The 25,726-nt window shown below is 40.6% G+C and overlaps 1 protein-coding gene across 19 annotated transcripts in view; it reads right to left on the bottom strand.

The window, feature by feature from the left end:
- LOC109990510 (protocadherin alpha-C2) overlaps positions 1–25,726 on the bottom strand; it is a 196,522-nt gene that overhangs the window by 83,053 nt on the left and 87,743 nt on the right. Inside the window, exon 1 of one of the 19 annotated variants that reach the window (XM_029279070.2) lies at positions 14,332–16,801. The exons of 14 other annotated variants lie outside the window; for them this stretch is intronic. In XM_029279070.2, the coding sequence (XP_029134903.2) occupies positions 14,332–16,698 (2,367 nt within the window). In that variant the 5' untranslated portion in view covers positions 16,699–16,801. Of the gene's footprint in view, positions 1–363; positions 2,859–3,802; positions 6,324–7,749; positions 10,236–11,141; positions 13,669–14,331; positions 16,802–25,726 lie in introns of those variants that run through there. 4 more of the 19 variants (XM_065958476.1, XM_065958474.1, XM_029279065.2 and 1 more) reach the window with 4 other exon arrangements.

The raw sequence follows: 25,726 nt of genomic DNA on the forward strand, positions 1-25,726 counted from the left end.
TCAGTGCAGTTTTCATAAACGCCCTGCCAGACTGAATTCAGCGTGCTTCATCCAAGACACGGTACAATTCAGCCAACATGTTTCAACTGTATTATATTGAGTTTCTTCTTGGGTTATAAAAAATGTTCACACAACGAGTAAGCACTCACTGAATCACATGCTAACTCTCTTACGTAACCCACCATTAAACCACAAAAGTTGTTATTTCTATCTTACACACGATTTCAAATTCTTAAAAAAAGGAGTAGAGAGTTAAAAAATACTACGTTTCAGACAATTATCTGTATGTAGGGTTGGAAAACAGATGCTTTACTTAACATAGACAATCAATCATTACAAATTCTACTTTTAGACATTCCTTACCTTTTCCTTGTTTGGTAAAGTCTGAGTTCTGGTATAAGTGTCTCCTCCATTAATACTGATCAGTTCAGCATCTACAGGTGGAAACTGTGCGGGGAAAACCACTACGTCACTCTTGAGTGTGTCTGAGCTGAAACACACGTCATACTGCTGAGTAGCTTTGGAGTAAGACCAGCTCCCGTCAGGGTGGGTGGTGATCATTGGGGCTCCGTACCTGCTGAAACTGCCGTCTGTCCTGTGACATTTGACAGCTATTAAAGTGATGAGGCTGAGCAGGAAGATGGCTGACACCGACACTATGGCGATGAGCAGATACAGGTTTAAATCAGAGAAGCTCTCCTCCTTTATGGTCACATGTCTGAACTGAGTGTGGATGTCAGTTGCGCTTTCAACCACCACCACATCAATAGACACAGTAGCTGACAGGGAGGGTTCTCCATTATCAGAGACCAGCACCACCAAGGGGTGAGTTTTCAGGTCATTGTCACTCATTCTCCTCTTAGTCCTGATCTCTCCGGTGCTGGTTCCGATCCGGAAGAGATTGTTTCCTTTGGGCTCAGAGAGGTGATAAGAGAGCAGCGCGTTGTATCCAGAGTCTGCGTCTACAGCCCTGATCTTTGCCACAAAGTATCCCGCTTCAGCTGAATAGGGGATGCTCTCACTGTTGACGGAGCCGTGCTCAGAATAGGGCGCGAGAATAGTTGGATTATTGTCATTTTCATCCAGGATCAAAACGTTCACAGTCACGTTGCTGCTGAGCGGAGGAACACCAGAGTCTGTGGCCTGAACTTTAAACTGAAACGTTTTTAACTCCTCATAGTTAAACGACTGCAGGCTGACTATATCTCCTGTCTCTGAGTTGATTTTTATCACTGTAGATAACTGAACTAAGTTATTATCAGATATTATTGAATAGGTCAATTGACCATTTTCACTAACATCAGCATCAGATGCAGACACTGTCTTTAAAACTTTACCTATTTGACTGTTTTCTTTCACATACATATCAATTGCTTTCTCTGAAAATTGAGGTAGGTTGTCATTGACATCAGAAACCTGAATATGAACCACAGTAGTGTTAGAGAGGGGGGGCTTACCTTCATCGGTTGCTCTAATGGTGATATTGTAGTTGGAAATTAGTTCCCTGTCTAAAGCTTCAGCAATAACTAATGAATAGTAATTCTTGTAATTTGTCTCTAATTTGAATGGAACTAAATTCAATATTTCACAATTGACCTCGCCGTTTTTGCCCCCATCTCTGTCAAGAATGGACACAAGTGCAATAGCTGTGCCGATTTCAGCGTCCTCCCGCACTGTACCGAGCAGTGACGTCACTGTGATGTCAGGCGCATTGTCATTTAGATCCACCACCTCGACTAGTACTTTACACTGCGCTGTTAATGGAGGCTGGCCTTTGTCTGCAGCTTGAACGCGAATTTCGAAGGCAGTGTTTGTTTCAAAGTCTACCTTACCTTTCACAGTTATTATTCCTGTTTCTGAATTAATTTCGAAAATGTCCAAGACGTGGTCCTGATCTTTGGAATTTAGTAAATACACAATGTCTTTGTTTGTCCCCTCATCAGCGTCAGTTGCAGTCACTGTTACTACTGTGATTCCAATTGGTGCATTTTCTGTTACACTTGTTTTATACAATGTTTTTATAAAGGTCGGGATGTTATCGTTTATGTCCAAGACATTTATTATGATCTCGGACGTGCCTGATTTGGATGGTGTTCCTCCGTCCACAGCGGTGAGATCGAGTTTTATTAAAGCCTGTTTTTCTCGGTCTAGTGATTTCTGCAGGACCAGCTCAGCTGACACAGTCTCTCCTTTATGCACCACAAGAGAGAAATATTCATTGCTATTAAGCTTGTATGAGTCAATACTATTTTTACCCACATCGGCATCGTAGGCCGACAGCAAAGGGAATCTAGCTCCCGGCAAAACGCTTTCTGCTATGTCAATAGTTTGTGATTTAGCACTGAAAGATGGAGGATTATCATTAACATCAAGTATATTTACTTCAATACGGTAAAGTCTCATTGGGCTATTTATCACAGCCTCTACATTTATTGTGCATTTTGCAGCTTTCGCACAGAGCTCCTCTCTGTCTATTCTTTCGCTGACGTAGAGAAACCCTGACTTCAAGTTTACATCGAAATACTTCCTCTTTGATCCAGCAACGATCTGAAACATACGCGACTCCAAATCCTGCACATTAAGATTAAGATCCTTGGCGAGGTTTCCAACCGAAGTCCCAAGGTTTACCTCCTCTGAGACGGAGTAGGAAAGCTGCCCGGAAACCGCTCCCCAGTTATATTCCAAGACAACAAGCACAAGATAAATCCCAACTGAAGTCTTTCTCTCAGGCCGATACATTCTTCCATACAACGAGAACAAATCATATATTCTTATATCGACGCGTCTTTAGCCTACTGACGCCAAAACTTTGATTCACGGACCAAATCAGATGAAGGTGTGTTGTCTTTATCCATCCCCCTTCAGCCTGAGTCTCATTCTAACAAAGCACTGGCAAATATGATGATCCTTTTAATGTGGGAGGAGCTTCCACACATCAGCGACCAGCTGGCGGTGTTGCGGTCTATAGTGTAGCCCCATGGCCATTTGAAAGAACTACAACGCTTTGACATAGACATTCCAGTCACAGATGATAGACACATATTAATACTCCCTCACTACTGGGTGTGCTTTCAGGTCAGTTTAACAGAGAGTAATAATTTCAACACCGCGGACAGAGCCATAATATGCCAAAGCAGCACGGTAGAATACACACCATTCTGATAGAAAACTATAAAGAAAATTGTGATAAAAGTAAGGGACATTTCCACGGACTGAATAAAATATGTATTTGAGTTTAGCTCAGTTGGCACACAAACAAACAACCCAAGTGCATTACTTAGTAGAGGCAAAACTGACAAACACAATACCAAGAAGTCTTGAAAAAACAAAAAAAAACGTAACTATGTGCAAAGGCTATCTTGAGAGTAAGCTCACTGAAAATAATTACATCTATAAAATTTCACGAAATAAAGGTTGCCAAAGATATCAAAAGACATATTAAACACTTTAAGCAAGAATGAAGGCTTGCAATTACGCAAAAATACATAATTACTTTTCTTTTTTTCACTCGTCCCGTAGTTTATAAACAATGCATGAGCTGGCGCGTACGTTCAGCACCAAGGATAGCGCCATACACTTAACAGAACCCGTTGCAGCACACCACACATTTTACGACAGGCTAAATATTAACGAAACGAAATTAAATTATTTGTGTAATGTTTCACATTACAAAACTGAGGTCCATATATTTGTCATTTCACAGTCACGTGACATGCCAAAAAAACATTATTGGTACTGCTTTTCACAAAATCGCGAAAAGTCTTTCACAATTTCAAGAGTAAAGAGGTTGATTTATTCTTACCATTTCTTTGTTGGGTAAAGTCTGAGTCCGTGTAAAAGTGTCTCCTCCATTAATACTGATCAGTTCAGCATCTGCAGGTGGAAACGGTGCGGGGAAAACCACTACGTCACTCTTGAGTGTGTCTGAGCTGAAACACACATCATACTGCTGAGTAGCTTTGGAGTAAGACCAGCTCCCGTCAGGGTGGGTGGTGATCATTGGGGCTCCGTACCTGCTGAAACTGCCGTCTGTCCTGTGACATTTGACAGCTATTAAAGTGATGAGGCTGAGCAGGAAGATGGCTGACACCGACACTATGGCGATGAGCAGATACAGGTTTAAATCAGAGAAGCTCTCCTCCTTTATGGTCACATGTCTGAACTGAGTGTGGATGTCAGCATTGCTTTCAACCACCACCACATCAATAGACACAGTAGCTGACAGGGAGGGTTCTCCATTATCAGAGACCAGCACCACCAAGGGGTGAGTTTTCAGGTCATTGTCACTCATTCTCCTCTTAGTCCTGATCTCTCCGGTGCTGGTTCCGATCCGGAAGAGATTGTTTCCTTTGGGCTCAGAGAGGTGATAAGAGAGCAGCGCGTTGTATCCAGAGTCTGCGTCTACAGCCCTGATCTTTGCCACAAAGTATCCCGCTTCAGCAGAATAGGGGATGCTCTCACTGTTGACGGAGCCGTGCTCAGAATAGGGCGCGAGAATAGTTGGATTATTGTCATTTTCATCCAGGATCAAAACATTCACAGTCACGTTGCTGCTGAGCGGAGGAACACCAGAGTCTGTGGCCTGAACTTTAAACTGAAACGTTTTTAACTCCTCATAGTTAAACGACTGCAGACTGACTATATCTCCAGTCTCTGAGTTGATGTTAATCATTGTCGAGAGCGGCAGTGAATTACTGTTGTTGTGTAACAATGAATAGCTCACCTGACCATTTTGACTGATGTCAGCATCAGTTGCTGTGACTGTTTTTATAATTTCTCCTACTGGACTGTTTTCTTTCACAAAGACATTGATAATATTTTCTGTGAAAAGAGGTTTGTTATCATTCACATCTGAGATGTGAACATTAATAACGCTGGTGCTTGAGAGAGGTGGGCTGCCCTCATCTGTAGCAGTGATGCTGATATTATATTGAGATGTTCTCTCTCTGTCAAGAGGACCGTCCACCACCAGAGAATAGTAATTCTTATAATTTGACTCTAACTTAAATGGGACATCATTGGAGATTTTAGAGTTTACCATCCCATTTTTTCCTCCGTCTTTGTCAAACACTGAAACAAGTGCAATGGCGGTGCCAATGGAGGCGTCTTCTCTTACTGTGTTTAACAATGATGTAACTGTGATTTCAGGGGCATTGTCATTTACGTCCAAAACTTCAATCAATAATTTAGCATTTGAAGTGAGAGGAGAAGAAGCTCCATCACTGGCCTGTACTCTGATCTCAAAAGCATTGTTCTCTTCAAAGTCGATATTCTTTTTAGTTGTTACAGTACCAGTATTTTCATCTATCGCAAACAGATCAATTTGTTTTCCTCGGCCTACTTCACTAAATGAATAAAACACTCGTCCATTCGGGCCTGCATCTAAATCAGTGGCATTTAATGTTATTATCGACGTGCCTATCTTTACGTTCTCATAAACACGTGTTTTGTACAGCGTTTGACTAAAAACAGGAGTGTTATCATTGGTGTCCAAAACATTTACTATAATGTCCATACTACCAGATTTCGCAGGAGTTCCTCCATCAATGGCGGTCAATGTGAGACGAATCACAGACTGTTTTTCTCTGTCTAAAGCTTTCTGAAGCAGTAATTCGGGCGTTACAATCTCTCCTTTATGTGTGGAAAGAGAAAAGTATTCATTCTGACTAAGCTTGTAGGTATTTACAGTATTTTTACCCACGTCTGCGTCATGAGCTGGATGAAGGGGGAATCTAGCCCCTGCTGCTGTGCTCTCTGTTATGTTTATTATCTGCGACGTTCTTTGAAATGACGGAAAATTGTCATTTACATCTAAGATAATTACTTCAATCCGGTACAGTTTTAACGGGTTATTGATAACTGCTTCTACACTGAGAGAACATTTGGGTTCGTCTCCGCAGAGTTCCTCTCGATCTATTCTCTCATTAACATACAGGACACCAGTCTTTAGGTTTACCTCGAAGTATTTAGTCTTTGATCCAGCAACGATCTGAAACATGCGGGACTCCAAATCCTGCACATTGATGTTCAGATCTTTGGCGATATTTCCAACAACAGTCCCCAGGTTTACCTCCTCTGAGACGGAGTAAGAGAGCTGCCCAGACACCGAGTCCCAGTAACAATCCAGCAGCACGACCAAGAGATATATCCACACAGAGCTCGTTCTGCTCGGAAAAATCATTATTCCACTCATCGAGAAAAGGAAGTAGGATACACGATTGAGTGCGTTACCAAAACCAAGAAAATTTGATCATGGAAAAAATAGTCCAAAGAAACATTTCAACATTTTCTCAACAGCAGAAGACGACCGCTCTTTGTCGTCCCACCTCTCTTTGTATTATGCCCGTCGACTGATCATCTGCTGAATCTGGGAGGAGCCTTGAACCCTCAAATTGATCGTCTAAATGTGATGGTCTGCAGCGTCCCCATGTGGACACGTTTCATAACTACATGCTTCATCTAACACAACAACACGGTCACGTAGTATTCTCAGATATATATTAATATGAAGCAAATGCAAAAAAGAACACCAAGTTACGATAACGTTGGTTTCATTAATTTATTAAATTAACTATATACCTATATTTTCTCTATTAAACGGATCACATTTCTCACAGAGGATATAAATTAAAAGGAAACACTGATTGAATGAGTGTTTGAAATCATCTTACAGTATAAGCAAATACATTATAACAGGGTCCTGCAGTGTCTAATTTGTTGGGTATGATTATAGATATAGGTTTTCATGTAATTTCCCATCCATCATGTTAGTTTATAGCTCATGTAATCATGTATTTGTACGAATAATCGAGGACGCTGTACAATTCAGTAGTAAGTTTTGTGTTCAGCACCATGGAGAGCGACCAGCCAAGAGCTAGCCAATCGACAGTTCAAAATGATTGATTTTTAGATTTAACAGCAAGCTCCATTTAAGACTGACTAATCAAAACCTAGATTATCATGTATTTTTATTATTGCTGGAGAGGAGATCCCATGTTAACATCGCGAATGTTAGGAATCATTACATAGCCATTTAGTTTCTAAACAGGTAACTCTGCGATATTCAGGAGATTGAGAGTAAAATTTTTCTCAAGAACAAAAATAAATGGTCTGTTGCTATATGATGTAAATGAAAACTAGGGATGTATTGTCTCAAAGAATAGTTACAGTGTTAAGGCCTATGTGAAGTATTATTAAGGCAAAGGACAAAGATTCATGTACACAGTTACGTTCAGGAGCATAACCTTTAGCTTTAGAGACCGGCAGGTTTAATGCAACTCCAGAGGAAGACAGTTTGTTTGTTGTGTGAGTTAGGTAAAAATGAGAATGACATTAATTTTTATGTTTTAATGTCACATCTATGGTGACATAAGGGAAGTACTTTAAAAACAAATGTCTGTCATTAACGTTGCTTACTTCTGGTTAGATGATTATGAAAAACTTGAGTTGTGCTCAAAGAGGAACCTTTAAGGTAGCAAATTGTATCTGCAAAGCCTGGGAGAAAAGACAGAATACACTATTTATGAATTAGATGTAAAAGGAGCATGGAACATTTAAATGTTGTAAATTGGTCAACCACTGCAACTACATTTCTGGTGTCTTATATGCCCATGGGGGTTGGACACTTTCTGTGCTTGACACGTTAATAAAATACTCTCAATAAATTCAAACACCCAGAGCTCTTATACTAATAAGAAATAGCATGTTGTGAAAATTGTGTTAATTGGAAAGAGGTTGATTTATTCTTACCATTTCTTTGTTGGGTAAAGTCTGAGTCCGTGTAAAAGTGTCTCCTCCGTTTATACTGATGAGTTCAGCATCTACAGGTGGAAACGGTGCGGGGAAAACCACTACGTCACTCTTGAGTGTGTCTGAGCTGAAACACACGTCATACTGCTGAGTAGCTTTGGAGTAAGACCAGCTCCCGTCAGGGTGGGTGGTGATCATTGGGGCTCCGTACCTGCTGAAACTGCCGTCTGTCCTGTGACATTTGACAGCTATTAAAGTGATGAGGCTGAGCAGGAAGATGGCTGACACCGACACAATGGCGATGAGCAGATACAGGTTTAAATCAGAGAAGCTCTCCTCCTTTATGGTCACATGTCTGAACTGAGTGTGGATGTCAGCATTGCTTTCAACCACCACCACATCAATAGACACAGTAGCTGACAGGGAGGGTTCTCCATTATCAGAGACCAGCACCACCAAGGGGTGAGTTTTCAGGTCATTGTCACTCATTCTCCTCTTAGTCCTGATCTCTCCGGTGCTGGTTCCGATTCGGAAGAGATTGTTTCCTTTGGGCTCAGAGAGGTGATAAGAGAGCAGCGCGTTGTATCCAGAGTCTGCGTCTACAGCCCTGATCTTTGCCACAAAGTATCCCGCTTCAGCAGAATAGGGGATGCTCTCACTGTTGACGGAGCCGTGCTCAGAATAGGGCGCGAGGATAGTTGGATTATTGTCATTTTCATCCAGGATCAAAACATTCACAGTCACGTTGCTGCTGAGTGGAGGAACACCAGAGTCTGTGGCCTGAACTTTAAACTGAAACGTTTTTAACTCCTCATAATTAAACGACTGCAGACTGACTATATCTCCAGTCTCTGAGTTGATGTTAATCATTGTCGAAAGCGGCAGTGAGTTACTGTTGTTGTGGAACAATGAATAGCTCACCTGACCATTTTGACTGATGTCAGCATCAGTTGCTGTAACTGTTTTTATAACTTCTCCTACTGGACTGTTTTCTTTCACAAAGACATTGATAATATTTTCTGTGAAAAGAGGTTTGTTATCATTCACATCTGAGATGTGAACATTAATAACGCTTGTGCTTGAGAGAGGTGGGCTGCCCTCATCTGTAGCAGTGATGCTGATATTATATTGAGATGTTCTCTCTCTGTCAAGAGGACCGTCCACCACCAGAGAATAGTAATTCTTATAATTTGACTCTAACTTAAATGGGACATCATTGGAGATTTTACAGTTTACCATCCCATTTTTTCCTCCGTCTTTGTCAAACACTGAAACAAGTGCAATGGCGGTGCCAATGGAGGCGTCTTCTCTTACTGTGTTTAACAGTGATGTAACTGTGATTTCAGGGGCATTGTCATTAACGTCTAAAACTTCAATCAATAATTTAGCATGTGAGGTCATCGGTGAAGAAGCTCCATCACTGGCCTGTACTCTGATCTCAAAAGCATTGTTCACTTCAAAGTCGATATTTTCTTTATTTGTTACAGTACCAGTATTTTCATCTATATCGAACAGATCAGATTTGGTCACCTGATCTATTTTACTGAAGGAGTAAATGATTTGTCCATTCAGACCTGCATCTAAATCAGTAGCATTTAATGTTATTATTGAGGTTCCTTTTTTAACATTTTCAAAAACACTTGTTTTATACAGATTATGGCTAAAAACAGGAGCGTTATCATTGATGTCCAGAACATTTACTATAATGTCCATACTTCCAGATTTCGCAGGAGTTCCTCCATCAATAGCAGTCAATGTGAGACGAATCACAGACTGTTTTTCTCTGTCTAAAGCTTTCTGAAGCAGTAATTCGGCGGTAACACTTTCTCCTTTATGTGTGGAAAGAGTGAAGTATTCGTTTTGACTAACCTTGTAGGTATGTACTGTATTTTTACCTACGTCTGCATCTTGAGCTCGTTGCAAGGGAAATCTAGCCCCTGCTGCTGTGCTCTCTGTTATGTTTATTATCTGTGACGTGCTGGTAAATGACGGAGAATTGTCATTTACATCTAAGATAATTACTTCAATCCGGTACAGTTTTAACGGGTTATTGATAACAGCTTCTACACTAAGAGAACATTTGGGTTCGTCTCCGCAGAGTTCCTCTCGATCTATTCTCTCATTAACATACAGGACACCAGTCTTTAGATTTACCTCGAAGTATTTAGTCTTTGATCCAGCAACGATCTGAAACATGCGGGACTCCAAATCCTGCACATTGATGTTCAGATCTTTGGCGATATTTCCAACAACAGTCCCCAGGTTTACCTCCTCTGAGACGGAGTAAGAGAGCTGCCCAGACACCGAGTCCCAGTAACAATCCAGCAGCACGACCAAGAGATATATCCACACAGAGCTCGTTCTGCTCGGAAAAATCATTATTCCACTCATCGAGAATCAGCATGTAGGATACACGATTGAGTACGGTTCAACAACCCAGAGGTACAGATCACTGAAGAAATAGTCCAAAGAAATAATTTGACATTTTGGCCAACGAACCAGACGACTGCTCTTTGTCGTCCTACCTCTCTTTGTAACAAAGCCCATCGACACATCATCCGCTGAATCTGGGAGGAGCCCTAAGCTTTCAAAATCAGAGTCTAAATGTGATGGTCTGCAGCGTCCCCATGTGGACACCTGTCTTAACTACATACTACATCTATTATGATCACACTGGTCAGTCGTAACAAATGTGAAATCTCTCTTGAGCAATGGCAAACATCACAAAATCGAATGACAAACTAAGCCGATGAGTCAAATGATATTTAAGATTCATATTTATCAGATTTTTTTTAAAGATCTTTCGTGAGATAAGTTAATATTGAAAGCAAGGTCCTTTAAAACTTCACTATGTGTTATTTAGTGTTGAAATAGCGGATAAAGGTAATGTTTTTTAGTAATCTCATTAGCATAGTTGTAGAAGTAGGAAAAGTCCTTATATGTCGATGAGTATAAACGATTCATCCCAATCAAAAAACACACAAACGTTGTTTAAATTATACACAAAATTCATTGCGGGAAAAAATGATCGAAAAAGTGTACTACAAGCATACTACACAAATGTCAATGAAGTTCGAGCCAACTTATTGTTTGAAAATAAACTACAACAGGTTTCATGATGTTTACAACTTGTGGATATATATATATATATATATATATATATATATATATATATGATAAAAACTTTGTAATTCCGTTATTTTTTAGCATAGAATAATGAATCCTGTTTTATAGATACATTTTAACAGTGAGCGAAAGTCTACATTGTCAAACTGAATATAATGACACTGACTGATTATTACATAGCACACAGCTTTTTATAAACACGTAAATCAAAATACGCATACCGTTTCTAATGCCATATGTGAATTTAAGTTTATGCATTGTCTTACCATTTCTTTGTTGGGTAAAGTCTGAGTCCTTGTAAAAGTGTCTCCTCCATTAATACTGATGAGTTCAGCATCTGCAGGTGGAAACGGTGCGGGGAAAACCACTACGTCACTCTTGAGTGTGTCTGAGCTGAAACACACGTCATACTGCTGAGTAGCTTTGGAGTAAGACCAGCTCCCGTCAGGGTGGGTGGTGATCATTGGGGCTCCGTACCTGCTGAAACTGCCGTCTGTCCTGTGACATTTGACAGCTATTAGAGTGATGAGGCTGAGCAGGAAGATGGCTGACACCGACACTATGGCGATGAGCAGATACAGGTTTAAATCAGAGAAGCTCTCCTCCTTTATGGTCACATGTCTGAACTGAGTGTGGATGTCAGCTGCGCTTTCAACCACCACCACATCAATAGACACAGTAGCTGACAGGGAGGGTTCTCCATTATCAGAGACCAGCACCACCAAGGGGTGAGTTTTCAGGTCATTGTCACTCATTCTCCTCTTAGTCCTGATCTCTCCGGTGCTGGTTCCGATCCGGAAGAGATTGTTTCCTTTGGGCTCTGAGAGGTGATAAGAGAGCAGCGCGTTGTATCCAGAGTCTGCGTCTACAGCCCTGATCTTTGCCACAAAGTATCCCGCTTCAGCAGAATAGGGGATGCTCTCACTGTTGACGGAGCCGTGCTCAGAATAGGGCGCGAGAATAGTTGGATTATTGTCATTTTCATCCAGGATCAAAACATTCACAGTCACGTTGCTGCTGAGCGGAGGAACACCAGAGTCTGTGGCCTGAACTTTAAACTGAAACGTTTTTAACTCCTCATAGTTAAACGACTGCAGACTGGCTATATCTCCAGTCTCTGAGTTTATATTGATTATTGTAGATATAGGTATGGAGTTACTATTACTCTGTAAAAATGAATAGCTGACCTGGCCATTTTGATCACTGTCTGCATCTTCTGCTGTCACTGTTGTTATAACCGCTCCTACTGGACTGTTTTCTCTCACATAAACATTAACCAGCTGCTCTGAGAAGCGAGGCGGGTTGTCATTGACATCAGAAACCTGAACAGTTACTATGTTGGTGCTTGAGAGAGGTGGGGTCCCTTCGTCAGTTGCAACAATAGATACGTTGTACTGGGCCTGAGTCTCTCTGTCGAGAAGACCATTAACGACTAACGAATAATAATTCTTATAATTCGTGTCTAATTTAAACGGGGAATTGTTTGTAATTACAGCTTTTACCACACCGTTTCTCCCTCCATCTTTGTCCAGCACAGAAACAAGTGCAATAGCAGTACCTACTTCAGCGTCCTCTTTTACGCTGTTCAGTAGTGACGTCACAGTGATCTCAGGAGCGTTGTCGTTTTGGTCCACCACCTCTACTAGAACCTTACAATGAGCAGACATCGGAGGCTGGCCTCTGTCACTGGCCTGTGCATGAATTTCAAACGCAGTGTTTTCTTCATAGTCGATCTTACCTCTGACTAAAATTGCTCCAGATTTTGGATCAATCTGAAACAAATCCAAGACACGATCCTGACCTTTTCTCCTCAAAGAGTACTCTATCTCACTGTTTAAACCTTCATCTGCGTCTGTTGCATTCAGAATGATCACAACAGACCCTGTTGGCAAGTTTTCGGTAACTTGTGTTTTGTATAAAGATTTACTGAAAACAGGAGGGTTGTCGTTAATATCTAAAACGTTTATAATAATTTGCGAGGTTCCTGTTTTGGATGGATTTCCTCCATCTACTGCAGTCAGTGTAAGTTTTATAACAGAATCCTGCTCGCGGTCTAAAGATTTTAGCAGTACCAGGTCAGCAGACACACTGTCTCCCCCTTTGTTAGTTTCCAGAGTAAAGTAATCATTTTTACTTAGCTTGTATGTATTTAAATCGTTCTTTCCTACATCCAAATCCGATGCCCCTATTAGTCCAAATTTAATTCCTGGCAATGCGTTCTCGGCTATATTAAGTGACTGTAACTGCTCAGAGAAAACGGGAGCATTGTCATTTATATCTGTTATAGTGATCTCTAAACGGTAAAGCTTTAGTGGGTCGTTGATCACGGCTTCTACATTGACAGTACATTTTGCAGCCTTCGCACAAAGCTCCTCGCGATCTATTCTTTCAATGACATAGAGCACGCCCGTTTTCAGATTTACATCGAAATATTTCCTTTTTGATCCAGCAACGATCTGAAACATACGAGACTCTAAATCCTGAACATTTAGATTTAGATCTTTGGCTATATTTCCAACAAATGTCCCCTGGTTTACCTCCTCTGACACGGAATATGACAGCTGTCCACAAACCACGTCCCAGCAACAATTCAGCAGCACGACCACAAGATATATCCGAAAATGTCTCGTTCCTCTCAGGCAATACATAATTTTGTCCAGCGCAGAAATTGCATAAATTCCTCTTCTTCTTCCGTCACAGATCCATAAGACAGGTAAACAAACCTATCCTAGATCGTTGCAGTTTTATTAACTAGCTCTTAAATGTCTATCCCTCCTTTTCTCTCTCGCTCTGCATCTCTTTGTAACAAAGCCAAGAGAAACCTCCTCATCATCCTCTGTTTCTGGGAGGAGTCTACTGCCTACTGAAATAACGTCTAGATGTCGTGGTCTATAGTGTCCCCATGTGATCAGATGAAGTAATTGCAATTTATCTCAGACAGTACTAAAAAACAAACCTAGGCACATTCAAATGTTTCTTAATAACTGTACTATACTCTTCAAGTTTTTTCAGACGATCATAATTCAAGCCAATAGGTGTCATCCTGTTTCTCTTGTAGTGGAAACTGTTAACGACAAACATGTGCTTCTTGTCTCCTCCTTTTAAAGGAAAAAGCAGGGGGTACGAATGTAATGACAAAATATAGGTTTCTTCTCTAAATCTGAAGAAACTGTTATATTTTTAATCAGAAAATGACTAAATAATTTACTGAAAAAACCTGATTCATGTTAGAGGAAATTAATCCCCCCCTCCCCAAGTAAACTCTTTATCCAACATTCTCCTCAATACAGGGTTAATATTTCAGCACCAAGGACAGTGACACACACTTCCTTCAGTGTGTGAGGTTTACATAAGGTAAAGAGTTTATGAGCCTATATATAGTTATGACCTTGACTTGTGTATACATGTTAACACAAAAGAACACAGATGCAATATTTCCTTTTATACGTTTCTTACCTTCTCTGTGTTGGGTAAGGTCTGGGTTCTGGTAAAAGTGTCCCCTCCATTTATACTGATCAGTTCAGCATCTGCAGGTGGAAACGGTGCGGGGAAAACCACTACGTCACTCTTGAGTGTGTCTGAGCTGAAACACACGTCATACTGCTGAGTAGCTTTGGAGTAAGACCAGCTCCCGTCAGGGTGGGTGGTGATCATTGGGGCTCCGTACCTGCTGAAACTGCCGTCTGTCCTGTGACATTTGACAGCTATTAAAGTGATGAGGCTGAGCAGGAAGATGGCTGACACCGACACTATGGCGATGAGCAGATACAGGTTTAAATCAGAGAAGCTCTCCTCCTTTATGGTCACATGTCTGAACTGAGTGTGGATGTCAGCATTGCTTTCTACCACCACCACATCAATAGACACAGTAGCTGACAGGGAGGGTTCTCCATTATCAGAGACCAGCACCACCAAGGGGTGAGTTTTCAGGTCATTGTCACTCATTCTCCTCTTAGTCCTGATCTCTCCGGTGCTGGTTCCGATCCGGAAGAGATTGTTTCCTTTGGGCTCAGAGAGGTGATAAGAGAGCAGCGCGTTGTATCCAGAGTCTGCGTCTACAGCCCTGATCTTTGCCACAAAGTATCCCGCTTCAGCAGAATAGGGGATGCTCTCACTGTTGACGGAGCCGTGCTCAGAATAGGGCGCGAGAATAGTTGGATTATTGTCATTTTCATCCAGGATCAAAACGTTCACAGTCACGTTGCTGCTGAGCGGAGGAACACCAGAGTCTGTGGCCTGAACTTTAAACTGAAACGTTTTTAACTCCTCATAGTTAAACGACTGCAGGCTGACTATATCTCCAGTCTCTGAGTTGATGTTTATTAAGTGGTTACCATTACTTTGTAACAATGAATAGCTCAACTGGCTGTTCTTGTCAACATCACTATCATATGCAGTCACTCTTTTAATAGTAGCGCCCACTGGACTGTTCTCATTCACGAACACATTAACTTGGGGCTGTTTGAAAAGAGGTGCGTTATCATTCACATCTGAAACATATATTGTAAATACACTCGTGCCTGAGAGTGGCGGGGTTCCTTTATCAGTAGCGACTATGGAGACGTTGTAGTTTGAGACCTTTTCTCTGTCCAGGGGTACATCAACCACCAGAGAATAATAATTTTTGTAATTTGCCTTGAGTTTAAGTGGGACTTCGTTTTTTATTTCAATTAACACATCACCATTTTCCCTACCGTCCTTGTCAAGGACTGACACGAGAGCAACTACGGTGCCTACATCTGCGTCCTCTCTCACTGTGCTTTGGAGTGACGTCACGGTGATCTCAGGAGCGTTGTCATTTTGGTCCACCACTTCTACCAGCACCTTACTATGGGCAGACATCGGAGGCTGGCCTTTGTCACTTGCCTCTACACGTATCTCAAAGGCCTTTTTTTCTTCAAAATCTATTTTGCCTTTTACTTTAATGACGCCGGTTTCACTTTCAATTTCAAAGATTTCAAGCACGTGATCTTGATCTTTGCTTCTCAATGAATATACTATCTCACCATTCAGGCCTTCGTCTGCATCGGTTGCGTTCACAGTGATTACTATTTTTCCCAGTGGCGTGTTTTCAACGATTTTTGTCTTGTACAACGTTTCGCTGAAAATTGGAATGTTATCATTTGTGTCTAAAACATTAATTACGATCTGTGAGGTGCCTGATTTTGCAGGACTCCCTCCATCTAAAGCGGTCAGTGTCATCGAGAGCACAGGCTGCTTCTCTCGGTCCAAAGCTTTCTGCAGCACTAGCTCAGCAGACACACTACTACCTGCTTGGTGCACTGCCAAAGAGAAATGTTCATTTTGACTTAATTTATAATTGCTGACTCCGTTTCTCCCTACATCTGCATCAGTTGCTTCAGACAATGCGAATTTCACTCCCGGTAAAGTACTCTCAGCTATAAACAAATTCTGTAATTTTGTCATGAACAATGGGGGATTGTCATTTACATCTAAAATGTCTACATCAAAACGATAAAGCTTCAAGGGGTTATTTATCACGGCTTCCACACTTACTGAGCATTTTAATTCTTCTGCGCAAAGCTCCTCTCTGTCTATTCGATCACTTACATAAAGGACACCAGTCTTTACATTTACCTGGAAGAATTTCCTTTTGGAACCAGATACAATTTGAAACATACGAGATTCCAGGTCCTGTGAATTAAGGTTAAGGTCCTTCGCGATATTTCCGACAGGAGTCCCGATGTTTACCTCCTCTGAGACGGAATAGGAGAGCTGCCCAGACACAGTTTCCCAGTAACAATCCAAAATAAAAATCCATATATATATCCCCAAAAAGCTCCATCTACAAAGCGATGGCATTCTTCTGTTCAATATTAACACGTGACTTCCAAAAACAGTAAGATTGTCGTTAGTATGGGAAATATCATCCGAAGAGCGCTTTGGTTATGATCAGAAAACTCGCTGTCTGTTCCTCCATCCTCTCTTTATAACAAATACTGGAGATATGTGCTTGTCGCCTGAAAACGGGAGGGGCCTAGTTGTATCATAAAGTACATCCGTATAACATGGATCAACAGCGACGCCAAGTGGTTAAGTAAGTAACTTGCAGGCTTAAATGACATAAGTAGCTGTAAGTGACACCATTTTTTAAATTGATGTGTACAGTGTATATGCTGCTTTACTGCCTAACCCACATATGAGAAATATAGTACATTTCAGCACCATGGACAGCGCACAGAGCATGTCTTGAGTCTAAAGCTGCTCTGATGTCGGGTGATTGTGTAAGAAGTGTCCTCCATTTATGAAAGCATTCTGCAAACACCCACACACACGCAGAGCTGTGGTCAGCTGAGGTTCTAAGATTATAATCAGTCATCTAGCCCAAGTGTCCTTGAGCAAAACACTCTATTCCCAACTGCTCCTGAAGATATAGCCATTAGTGCAAGTGTGTGTGTGTGTGTGTGGAATGGGGTGAATGTGGCAGTAGTGTAAAGCACTTTAAGTAGTTGAAAAGACCAGAAAGACAATATACAAGTGACATCCTTCTATCATTTGAACATGCATGCACCACAGCTCATTATACCCCCTTTTTACTCCTCTGCGCCACTCCTTTTACATTTTTTTATACTTCAAGCAGTATTTTTTTTAAATTGTAAAGAATAATTCAGGAAAACTTGAGTTAGAAATTGCAGTTTTGGTGGAGCGACACACACAAATTTCCACGGCTATCAGATTTTAAAGCATCAAACCATCGCATTTAAGTAACTTGTCCTCAGGGTATTCTGGACAACATGTGAGTCTGCACAAATGCAAAATGAGGCTAAACACTGATGCAAAATGGAAGAAAAAAGTAATACAATTGAATTCTTCAGCCTTTAGGGTATTATATAAAGGTAAGTAGGCCCTTTTGTTATACTGCACATGAACGCAGAAGGGACTTCCGTATGCTGTGCTATATTTTGAAGATTTTAGTTTTTCTCCACATTTTCCACAGAGACATTACTCATGAGCTTATGATCATTCCCTCATGTGTAATCCCAGGATTAAACCCTGGGTTCAGGAACTCCTGTCCTATTTCCATTCAGTAGGAAACATGATTTGATTTGAAAATATGAATAACCATCCATTTCCGTGCCGCTGTCATCCGTTAACCCCAAAATGTAATAATAATAATAGCACACAAAGGATGACCTGTATGTGCCCTATTCTACTAATGTATGTCAAGTGAAATTATGCATGGAAGAGTGGAATTAACATTTAGGTTATTTACATACATAAACTCACACACATACGCACACACCACCTGGCTCCACAGACCAGACTGCCCATGATGAAATTCAATGATTCATAGTTTATTTGTAGGTCACTGTCTGTATTGCACTGACCTCACAGGACCAGTCTGGATTATCTTTGTCATACAATCAACATGACAACATGAAGCACTGAGGCTACAGTTTACTCAGCACTGGCCAGTGAGTTATCTCTTCAAAAGCATAAATCTTACCAGGGATTCTGGTAAGGGATTCTGCTTCGTGGCCTGCTGACACTGTGAGATTATTTTATAGGACAAATGAATATGACATGTCAACATCACTGTAAATACCTCTAAAATGTAAATAAACACATGTACTACTATACACAGTCACATGAAATAATAAACAAAGCTACAGTAAAATGTTTATGATCCTCAAGAAAAAATAGAATTGCAAATCCCTATGACAGTTTATGAATACTACCAGGTGCTCTGCATGCCCACTTTGCCATGTGGAAGAAACACTGATTGTGTAATGAAGAGTCTGACCTACTCTTTAAATGCCAGATGCAGCTTCTCTATGAATGATCCGCAGAAGGGTCAATTAATCCATATACTGTAGCTCCGCATGCACTTATGCTGAGTCAAAATCAAAAAATTGCAAACACATACACGCGCAAACAGGTCACATGTTTGCTTCTTATTTTCATATTTCAGTTGATTACAATGCTTAAACTCCTCATTAACATATAAATTTAAGTTCTTATTAATTACCCTCTATATGCATTGATCAAAGTCATATTTCCTAAGGACATGATAATCGAATGCTGAATAATTAATAGTGAGTAAATGGCAGTTAAGAAATATACACAGTGTTTGCTCTCCAAACACAGGGAACTGCGCATAATAAATCAAGTATTGAAATACGTTTTTGCCTGCTACCCTGCTGCTCTGGCTGTGCTGCAGCTCTCACGTGATAGAGTAAAAGGAGCAACAGACGGGATCAAAGGGGCACAGGCAGCAGTGAGTGGGAGGCAGGGAGGCAGCATGGGCGGAAGGAGTCGACATCAGGGGTGTTCACTGCATAATTAAAGGGCTACACATATCATATAGTTGCCAAATTAGCTTCTTCTACCTCCTATATATTATGATTTCATGATTGTCCTTTACATAGCCATCGGTTGTATGTGTGTCCTTGTGAACAAGTGTATGTTTGAAGGGTGTGTTCTGTGTGTGAGTAGATTGGGGGAAGGGTGCTATCTGAACATGCTCCAAGGCGAGCCCCCCTCCCTCCCTTCCCCTCTCGCTTTGAACAGCTCTCTTGTCTCCATAGCAACGCCGTCTTAGGCACAGACATGATGCATGTGTGCACAAACACCCACACCCTAATCAATGCAGACAAGTATGGGTTGATTTATAAAAATGTATGGTGTATAGTATAATAAATAATAGACAGAATTTAATACCCACATTTTTGTCAGCTAATGTTCACCTTCAAATAGCTCTTTCCGAGCATTATGCCAAGCACAAAACACAACAACCACACACACCCAAGTAAAATTAAAACACTGTGCTATGCAAGCCATACCAGGCTGTCCATGTCTGCATTCATGCATTGATTATGAAGCACTGCAGCAGCATATTCACTATGACAGATCTGCTAAAGCAGCAGCGCCTGCTTCTCTTTCCACCCCCACAGCCCCACAATGCGCCTGACCTTTGAATTCAGCCAAACCCAGCCCACTGTACCCTCCCTAGGCCAGGACTCTGGAGACCACCCCCACTCCTGCAGTCTGCACACTACATCCTGCTTCTTGTGACGAGATACTGATGTCACTGGGCTGAATTTGCTTGGAGAAGTGCTCATCACGACACAAGGGGGCAACCTACTCCTTGTGAATGTCTCTTTCTTTACTCAGTATCTTCAAGCATAATTCCCTGCTTGTTGTTTAGATCTATTCCTTTTTTTTAGCGTTTTCCTTGTATGCTGAGCCGTATTAATAGGTCCAATGTCTCAGGGGGATTCTCCTACAAGCAGCTGTGATGTGGCTGGTACAGCACTTCATTTGGTGACTGTGACTAGAACCCCACCCAAATACAACACTATAAGCTAATGACTTCAATCTTCTCATAAAGCAGGGGTGAAAAAGGGAGAAAAATCTGTAATAATTCTTAAAAACACAATATAAATGGAACATATATCATATATATATATATATATGGAGATCAGGTATTTTCATATAGAAGTATCCAAATGCAGTTTAATAAATGAGGGAGGAAGAGAAATGGCTCTAGAAAGATAAAAGGTCTGAATAAAACGGTATGTAGAGTTGAAGAGTTACCTCTCTACCTTGCTACTATATAATGTCGAAATTTTGAGAAAGCTTTTCCAAAAAATAGGATGGATGAGGTACTTAATCCAACCACCACTTAATCATTTATTTCTAAATCTGCACGCCTCCACTGCTTTCTGGAGTAAGTAGGACAGGGGCGGGTCCAATGAAACATGATCCGGAACAAGATGGAAACCAGGACACAACAAATATGGAGCATGCCCAAACACCCGCGCATGCACACGTATCCCTGAGTTAAATCTAGAGGCACACCAACACAGCGTTCACTCATTTGGAAAGCAATGGCACAATGCCCAAAAATAACATAATTAATTACTCTACTGTAAAACAACTGGAAGGGAGAAACGGCATGCTCATATTGCCAATGATATTGTTCTATTTAAAACTGTCATAAGTTGAACCAATTTTGATGAAAAGACTATCAAAATGAGATGTTAAGTCATATATATTAATCTTAAATACCAAGTAGTCCTTGAAACTTTTGACACAATAGTTTTTCCTTTAAACCTTTGTCCTTTTTGAACCTACATTAGCAAAAAGCATCTGTTCAGCATGGATCACAGGGTCTCTGTTTGGATTAAAAGAGCATAAAGGGGTCTGGGATTTCCGTGTGTTTGAGAGGTCTTAGAGCAAGACATATAAATGCGAGTGAGGAGAAGCAAAGTGTGTCTGTGCATGATATTATCCACATATAGTTTCATAATATTTTGTGAGCATTGTTCCATTCTATAAAAATTGTATCATATAAAAATTGTATCCAGCAAACAGGTTGTGATAGAAGAGGAACATTAAGGGTTTACTTTGCAGAGAGAGACCAGGATGTACAACAAGGTTTAGCAGCAGCAAAGGTAGCATGGGAATCTGATTGGTTAGCAAAAATCAATGTGACTGTAACGGACACTCTGATTGGCTAAACAATATGCCTAGAGACAGTGTTCCATATATCTCTGCTTTCACAGGGAGCACCCACAATTGATTCACTATCCCCCCTCTTGTATCCATGGTGACGCAGATGCTGCGTCTGTCTGTGCCCCACCCTAAATCCCCCCCACTTCCTCCACACCTCTCCTTTTGAGCTCATACACCAAAGACAGGGCTATTGTTTTCTAGGGCATGCAAACAAAAATTTGTGTTACATAAAACTAAATTGCTGTGCACATTATACACATTAACTCTTTTTGTAAAAACATTTGGACACATTATCATTATCACCCTTTTTCTCTCTCTATCTCTCTATCTCTCACTCACAAACATGCACACACACACACACACACACACACACACACACACACACACACACACACACACACACACACACACACAGTAACAGTCTGAACTAATCAAAATATAAAATGGGACAGAACCCGCTATCAGTGTATCAATAGTGTCACAGAAAATCAATAATATTTGTCAATATACTACCACACACAGAGTGGCAACATGCTAAATAATTAAATGCATTGACACACAGACAGCTAAAAATAAGTGGCATTCCCCTTTTTTTACCACAAGGGGGAGTTTTTTCCCCTCACCCTTTTCAATGCTCTCAATAGCAGAGACACACAATCTGATGTCAGAGACAGGCAATGCTATGAAGCTGTATATTAGATTAGCAGGCTCACACACTCCAAAAAAATGTATCAGTGATACAGATACACTAGCAGCTGTGGTGTCTGCAACACATTGTCTCTGCCTGCGGAAATTAAAATGTCAACTCCCCCAGATGGGAGAAGAGATGTAAATGTATCTAACAGTACCTGCACATTCTTGTCCCCTTTGATATCAAAACAAAGAGGGAAAGACAGAGAGATACTTCCACAAGCAGCACTTGAAGATGATGCAGACTTTCCAGTATCTTTTATATAGCAGTTGGATATATTGTTTGGATCATTTAAGTGAAGAAAAACTCATAACAGCAACTGAAGAGCCTAGTTCATCCACACTCGTTTACATTTCCCATACATCAGCTAATCATATCCGTATCCACCATTGTAGACTTGCGTAATGTCTATTTTTACTTTCCTATCAGTTATGCAGTGCAATGGAAGTGCATTGCAGGTGCAGGCTTGCTGCACTAGGGCTTGGCCCATTTCTTTAAATATATATAAAAAAAGGTCTGAATAATGGAGGAGAGTGCTGGCCTGCAGAGAATCTGATGTTTGAAATGGTTGAAGTGGTTATGTGATGTTGCTCCACTTTCCACAGAAAATGAAGATAACTATTTATAAAATAATGACTTGCCTACCCATCATTTAAGCTTGGGCTCAGCTGCTGTCGCTCTCCCAGAATAGCAAAACACATCTCCCACTCTCATCAGCATCAAAACCTAGACACCTTAATGGACATAACCCGAACATGTTTAGCTACAGAACTTTTCTATAATGTGTTGAGGATGCTAAGGATACAAGTACAGCTTGATTTTGTTTGTTGAATGTGAGTGTGTGTGTGTAAAGAGTGAGAGAGAATGCATTAGCGACCAGTTTACAAGGTACAAAAACTAAATGCTAAAAGTAATCCATAATGATACTTTAGAGCCATGTCAACTGTAGTGTTACTCTTTCATTCACAACATGTCATATTATGTAACTGCATCCTCAATCACAAACCGCCAAGAGGTGGCACAAAAAATAAGGAAAATTAAAGGATTAGACAAGAAAGAGAGAGCTGACAATCACATGAGAATCTAACAACGTTAACACAGATATTGAAAAAGCAAACGCACAGCACCAATAAGAGTATAGAGAGTGGAATATAGGTTGTGTTGAATCTTTGCTTGCTGTCTGTGCTGTTCTCTTTTCAAAGCTACACTTCATGGCATCATTAAGATGATTCCCCCTAATCGGATTAAAGGAGCAACATAGTAGAATTATGACTTTACACACTTTACAGAAGCCTTAATCCAGGACAGTTGGGAATACGGAGTAAGAATGGAAAAAAGGATTTGACAGGAATGTCCTATTTCAAACACCTTAAGGAGGAAGAAACCTTTTTTGTGTTTTATCAGTACATTTGGTACCACAAATAATTATTGTCCATACATTATGGAGCTCTAGATGATCTGTTTCACAAGGTTATTGTTACAAAAGGGTTATGACAATGTAGGTATTTCTTTTTTTTTCTAATCACTGAGGTTTTTCTTTCGTATACTTCATACACTTCATACTTTACATGTCTTTGCTCCATAAGAAGCACAATCCCCTCAGTTTGTTTCTCTGGTTCTCAGTGAGAGGACAAAGCAAAGTGAAGCAGGATTAAGACAAACACTGGGGAGTAAACAAGGGCTTAGGGATCAATTATTGTTAGTTTTATCGCAAAGACCCCATTTACAGTATTCTGTAAACAAGCAGACCAAACCACTTTTTATTTTGGTATCGTGTTTTTTTGAAGCCTTTGTTGTCTCTGCTCTGCTTTGCTCCTTTATTCATATTAAGCAGACTCTCCCTTCATTATCTCTAATTTGATGCCGAGATTATTCAGCCCGATTTCTACTGTGGACAGTTTGGTTTTTGTGTGTGTGAAGGTTTAGGTCATTATATTCAGTGTAACATGGGAAACCTGATCTTGTTATATCTCTCTAAATCCTGCTCATACCTTAATCATCCATCAAAATATGGAAATATATGATGTGACACACAAACAGCAATGCAGTGAGACTGTACATAAAAAGCTTTGAGGTGACACAGGCTCAGGGAGACACATGATGAATAGCGACGGAAGAATGTTACCATGAAAACGATCCACAAAGTAAAACGTTTGTGAAAAACAAGTGTTAAATTAAGCACTCGGGATGTGTAACATTAATCATGCAGTTCCGATGTTATGCTAGAGATACTCTGAATGGATAATCAGTCCTTTGTTCGACAAAACTCATTCACTCTGAAATACTGGAAAATAAAAATATGAAAAAAAGCAACCTTTTACAAACAATCTTTGAAAATTGTGAGAAGATAGCAGCCCAAAAATTAAAACCCCAGAAAGAAAAACATCAATGAGAAGAGACTTCCTTGGCTATGAAGTAGAAAATTGCAAATAGGTATATACTTGAGTCTGTCATGAGGAACTACTTATTTACATTAAGTAAACCATCCATCCATTATCTCTACCGCTTTTTCTGTTCAGGGTTGCAGGGGGCTGGAGCCGATCCCAGCTGTCAGTGGGCAGGGGGGGGGGGGGTACACCCTGGACTGGTTGCCAGGCAATCACAGGGCAGACATAGACAGGCAACCAGCCACACTCAAATTTACAACTACAGGGAAAGTAGAGTTAACCAATTAACCTAACAGGCTTTGGACCGTGGGAGGAAGCCGGAGTACCAGGAGAGCACCCAAGCATGCACATGGACAACAAGCAAACTCCACATAGATAGGTCCTGTCCAACAGGGATTCAAACCAGGAACCTCCTCGCCCTAAAGTAATCCAACAAACTCTTAATAATGATCTCTTGTTAGTAGTGAACTTGCTGACACATTTTGCTCCCATACACAAATAAAAGTGACTTACTTCAGGAACTGAAAGAACTTCATCTTGAAAATACTGACAACATGTATCGCATAGCAATATGGATTTACGATGCAAGTTTAAAGAGCATGACATTAAATCCACAAGGTTTTAGGCAATTTTGCAACACATGATGCCAAAAACAATCAACCTCTTTTCACTGAAATTTCCTCCTTGAAATGTTTTCAGCTGGTTATAAAGTAAAAAAAAAAAGCCTGCATCCATATCAACCCTGAAAAACCCAGCTTGCCTTCAAATTTTTTTGGGGGGGTTATCTGAATACAGAATTAGAAGAAAATGTCGATATGCAGTAATGTTACAAAAAAAGGGCCACTTCAAGTGAATATGTAGACCAGCTATTTCTTAACACACTTAATTTAACGTAGACACACAAACTGAAGCTGTTTTATTTTCATATATTTTTTAAATATGAAAAAAAAAGAAAAAAAAATGAAAGTGTAAAAAGAGCTGACACATTTAAAGGAAGAACAAATGGGCAAAATAACAAACTGAAAGCTTATTTTGAGAACATTATAAAATATAGAACCTTAAAACTGTGCCTTGTCAGTGTGTCTGACAGTCCTCACACTGTAATTCAAGTAGCCATGTACAACTGTTACAACCATGCCGGTTAAACAACAAACAGCTGAACCAGTCAGTCAGGGTCAGTAAGTCAAAAGCCCACAACGACAGAGGATAGGATCACATTCTTAAGACTGGGGAGCCATGCTAAGGTTTGGCGGTTTGTCCCATCTCCCTACTTTTGCTGCATTCACAGTGAGGA

This window comes from Labrus bergylta, chromosome 9 (assembly GCF_963930695.1).
Source record: "Labrus bergylta chromosome 9, fLabBer1.1, whole genome shotgun sequence".
Taxonomy (NCBI): domain Eukaryota; kingdom Metazoa; phylum Chordata; class Actinopteri; order Labriformes; family Labridae; genus Labrus; species Labrus bergylta.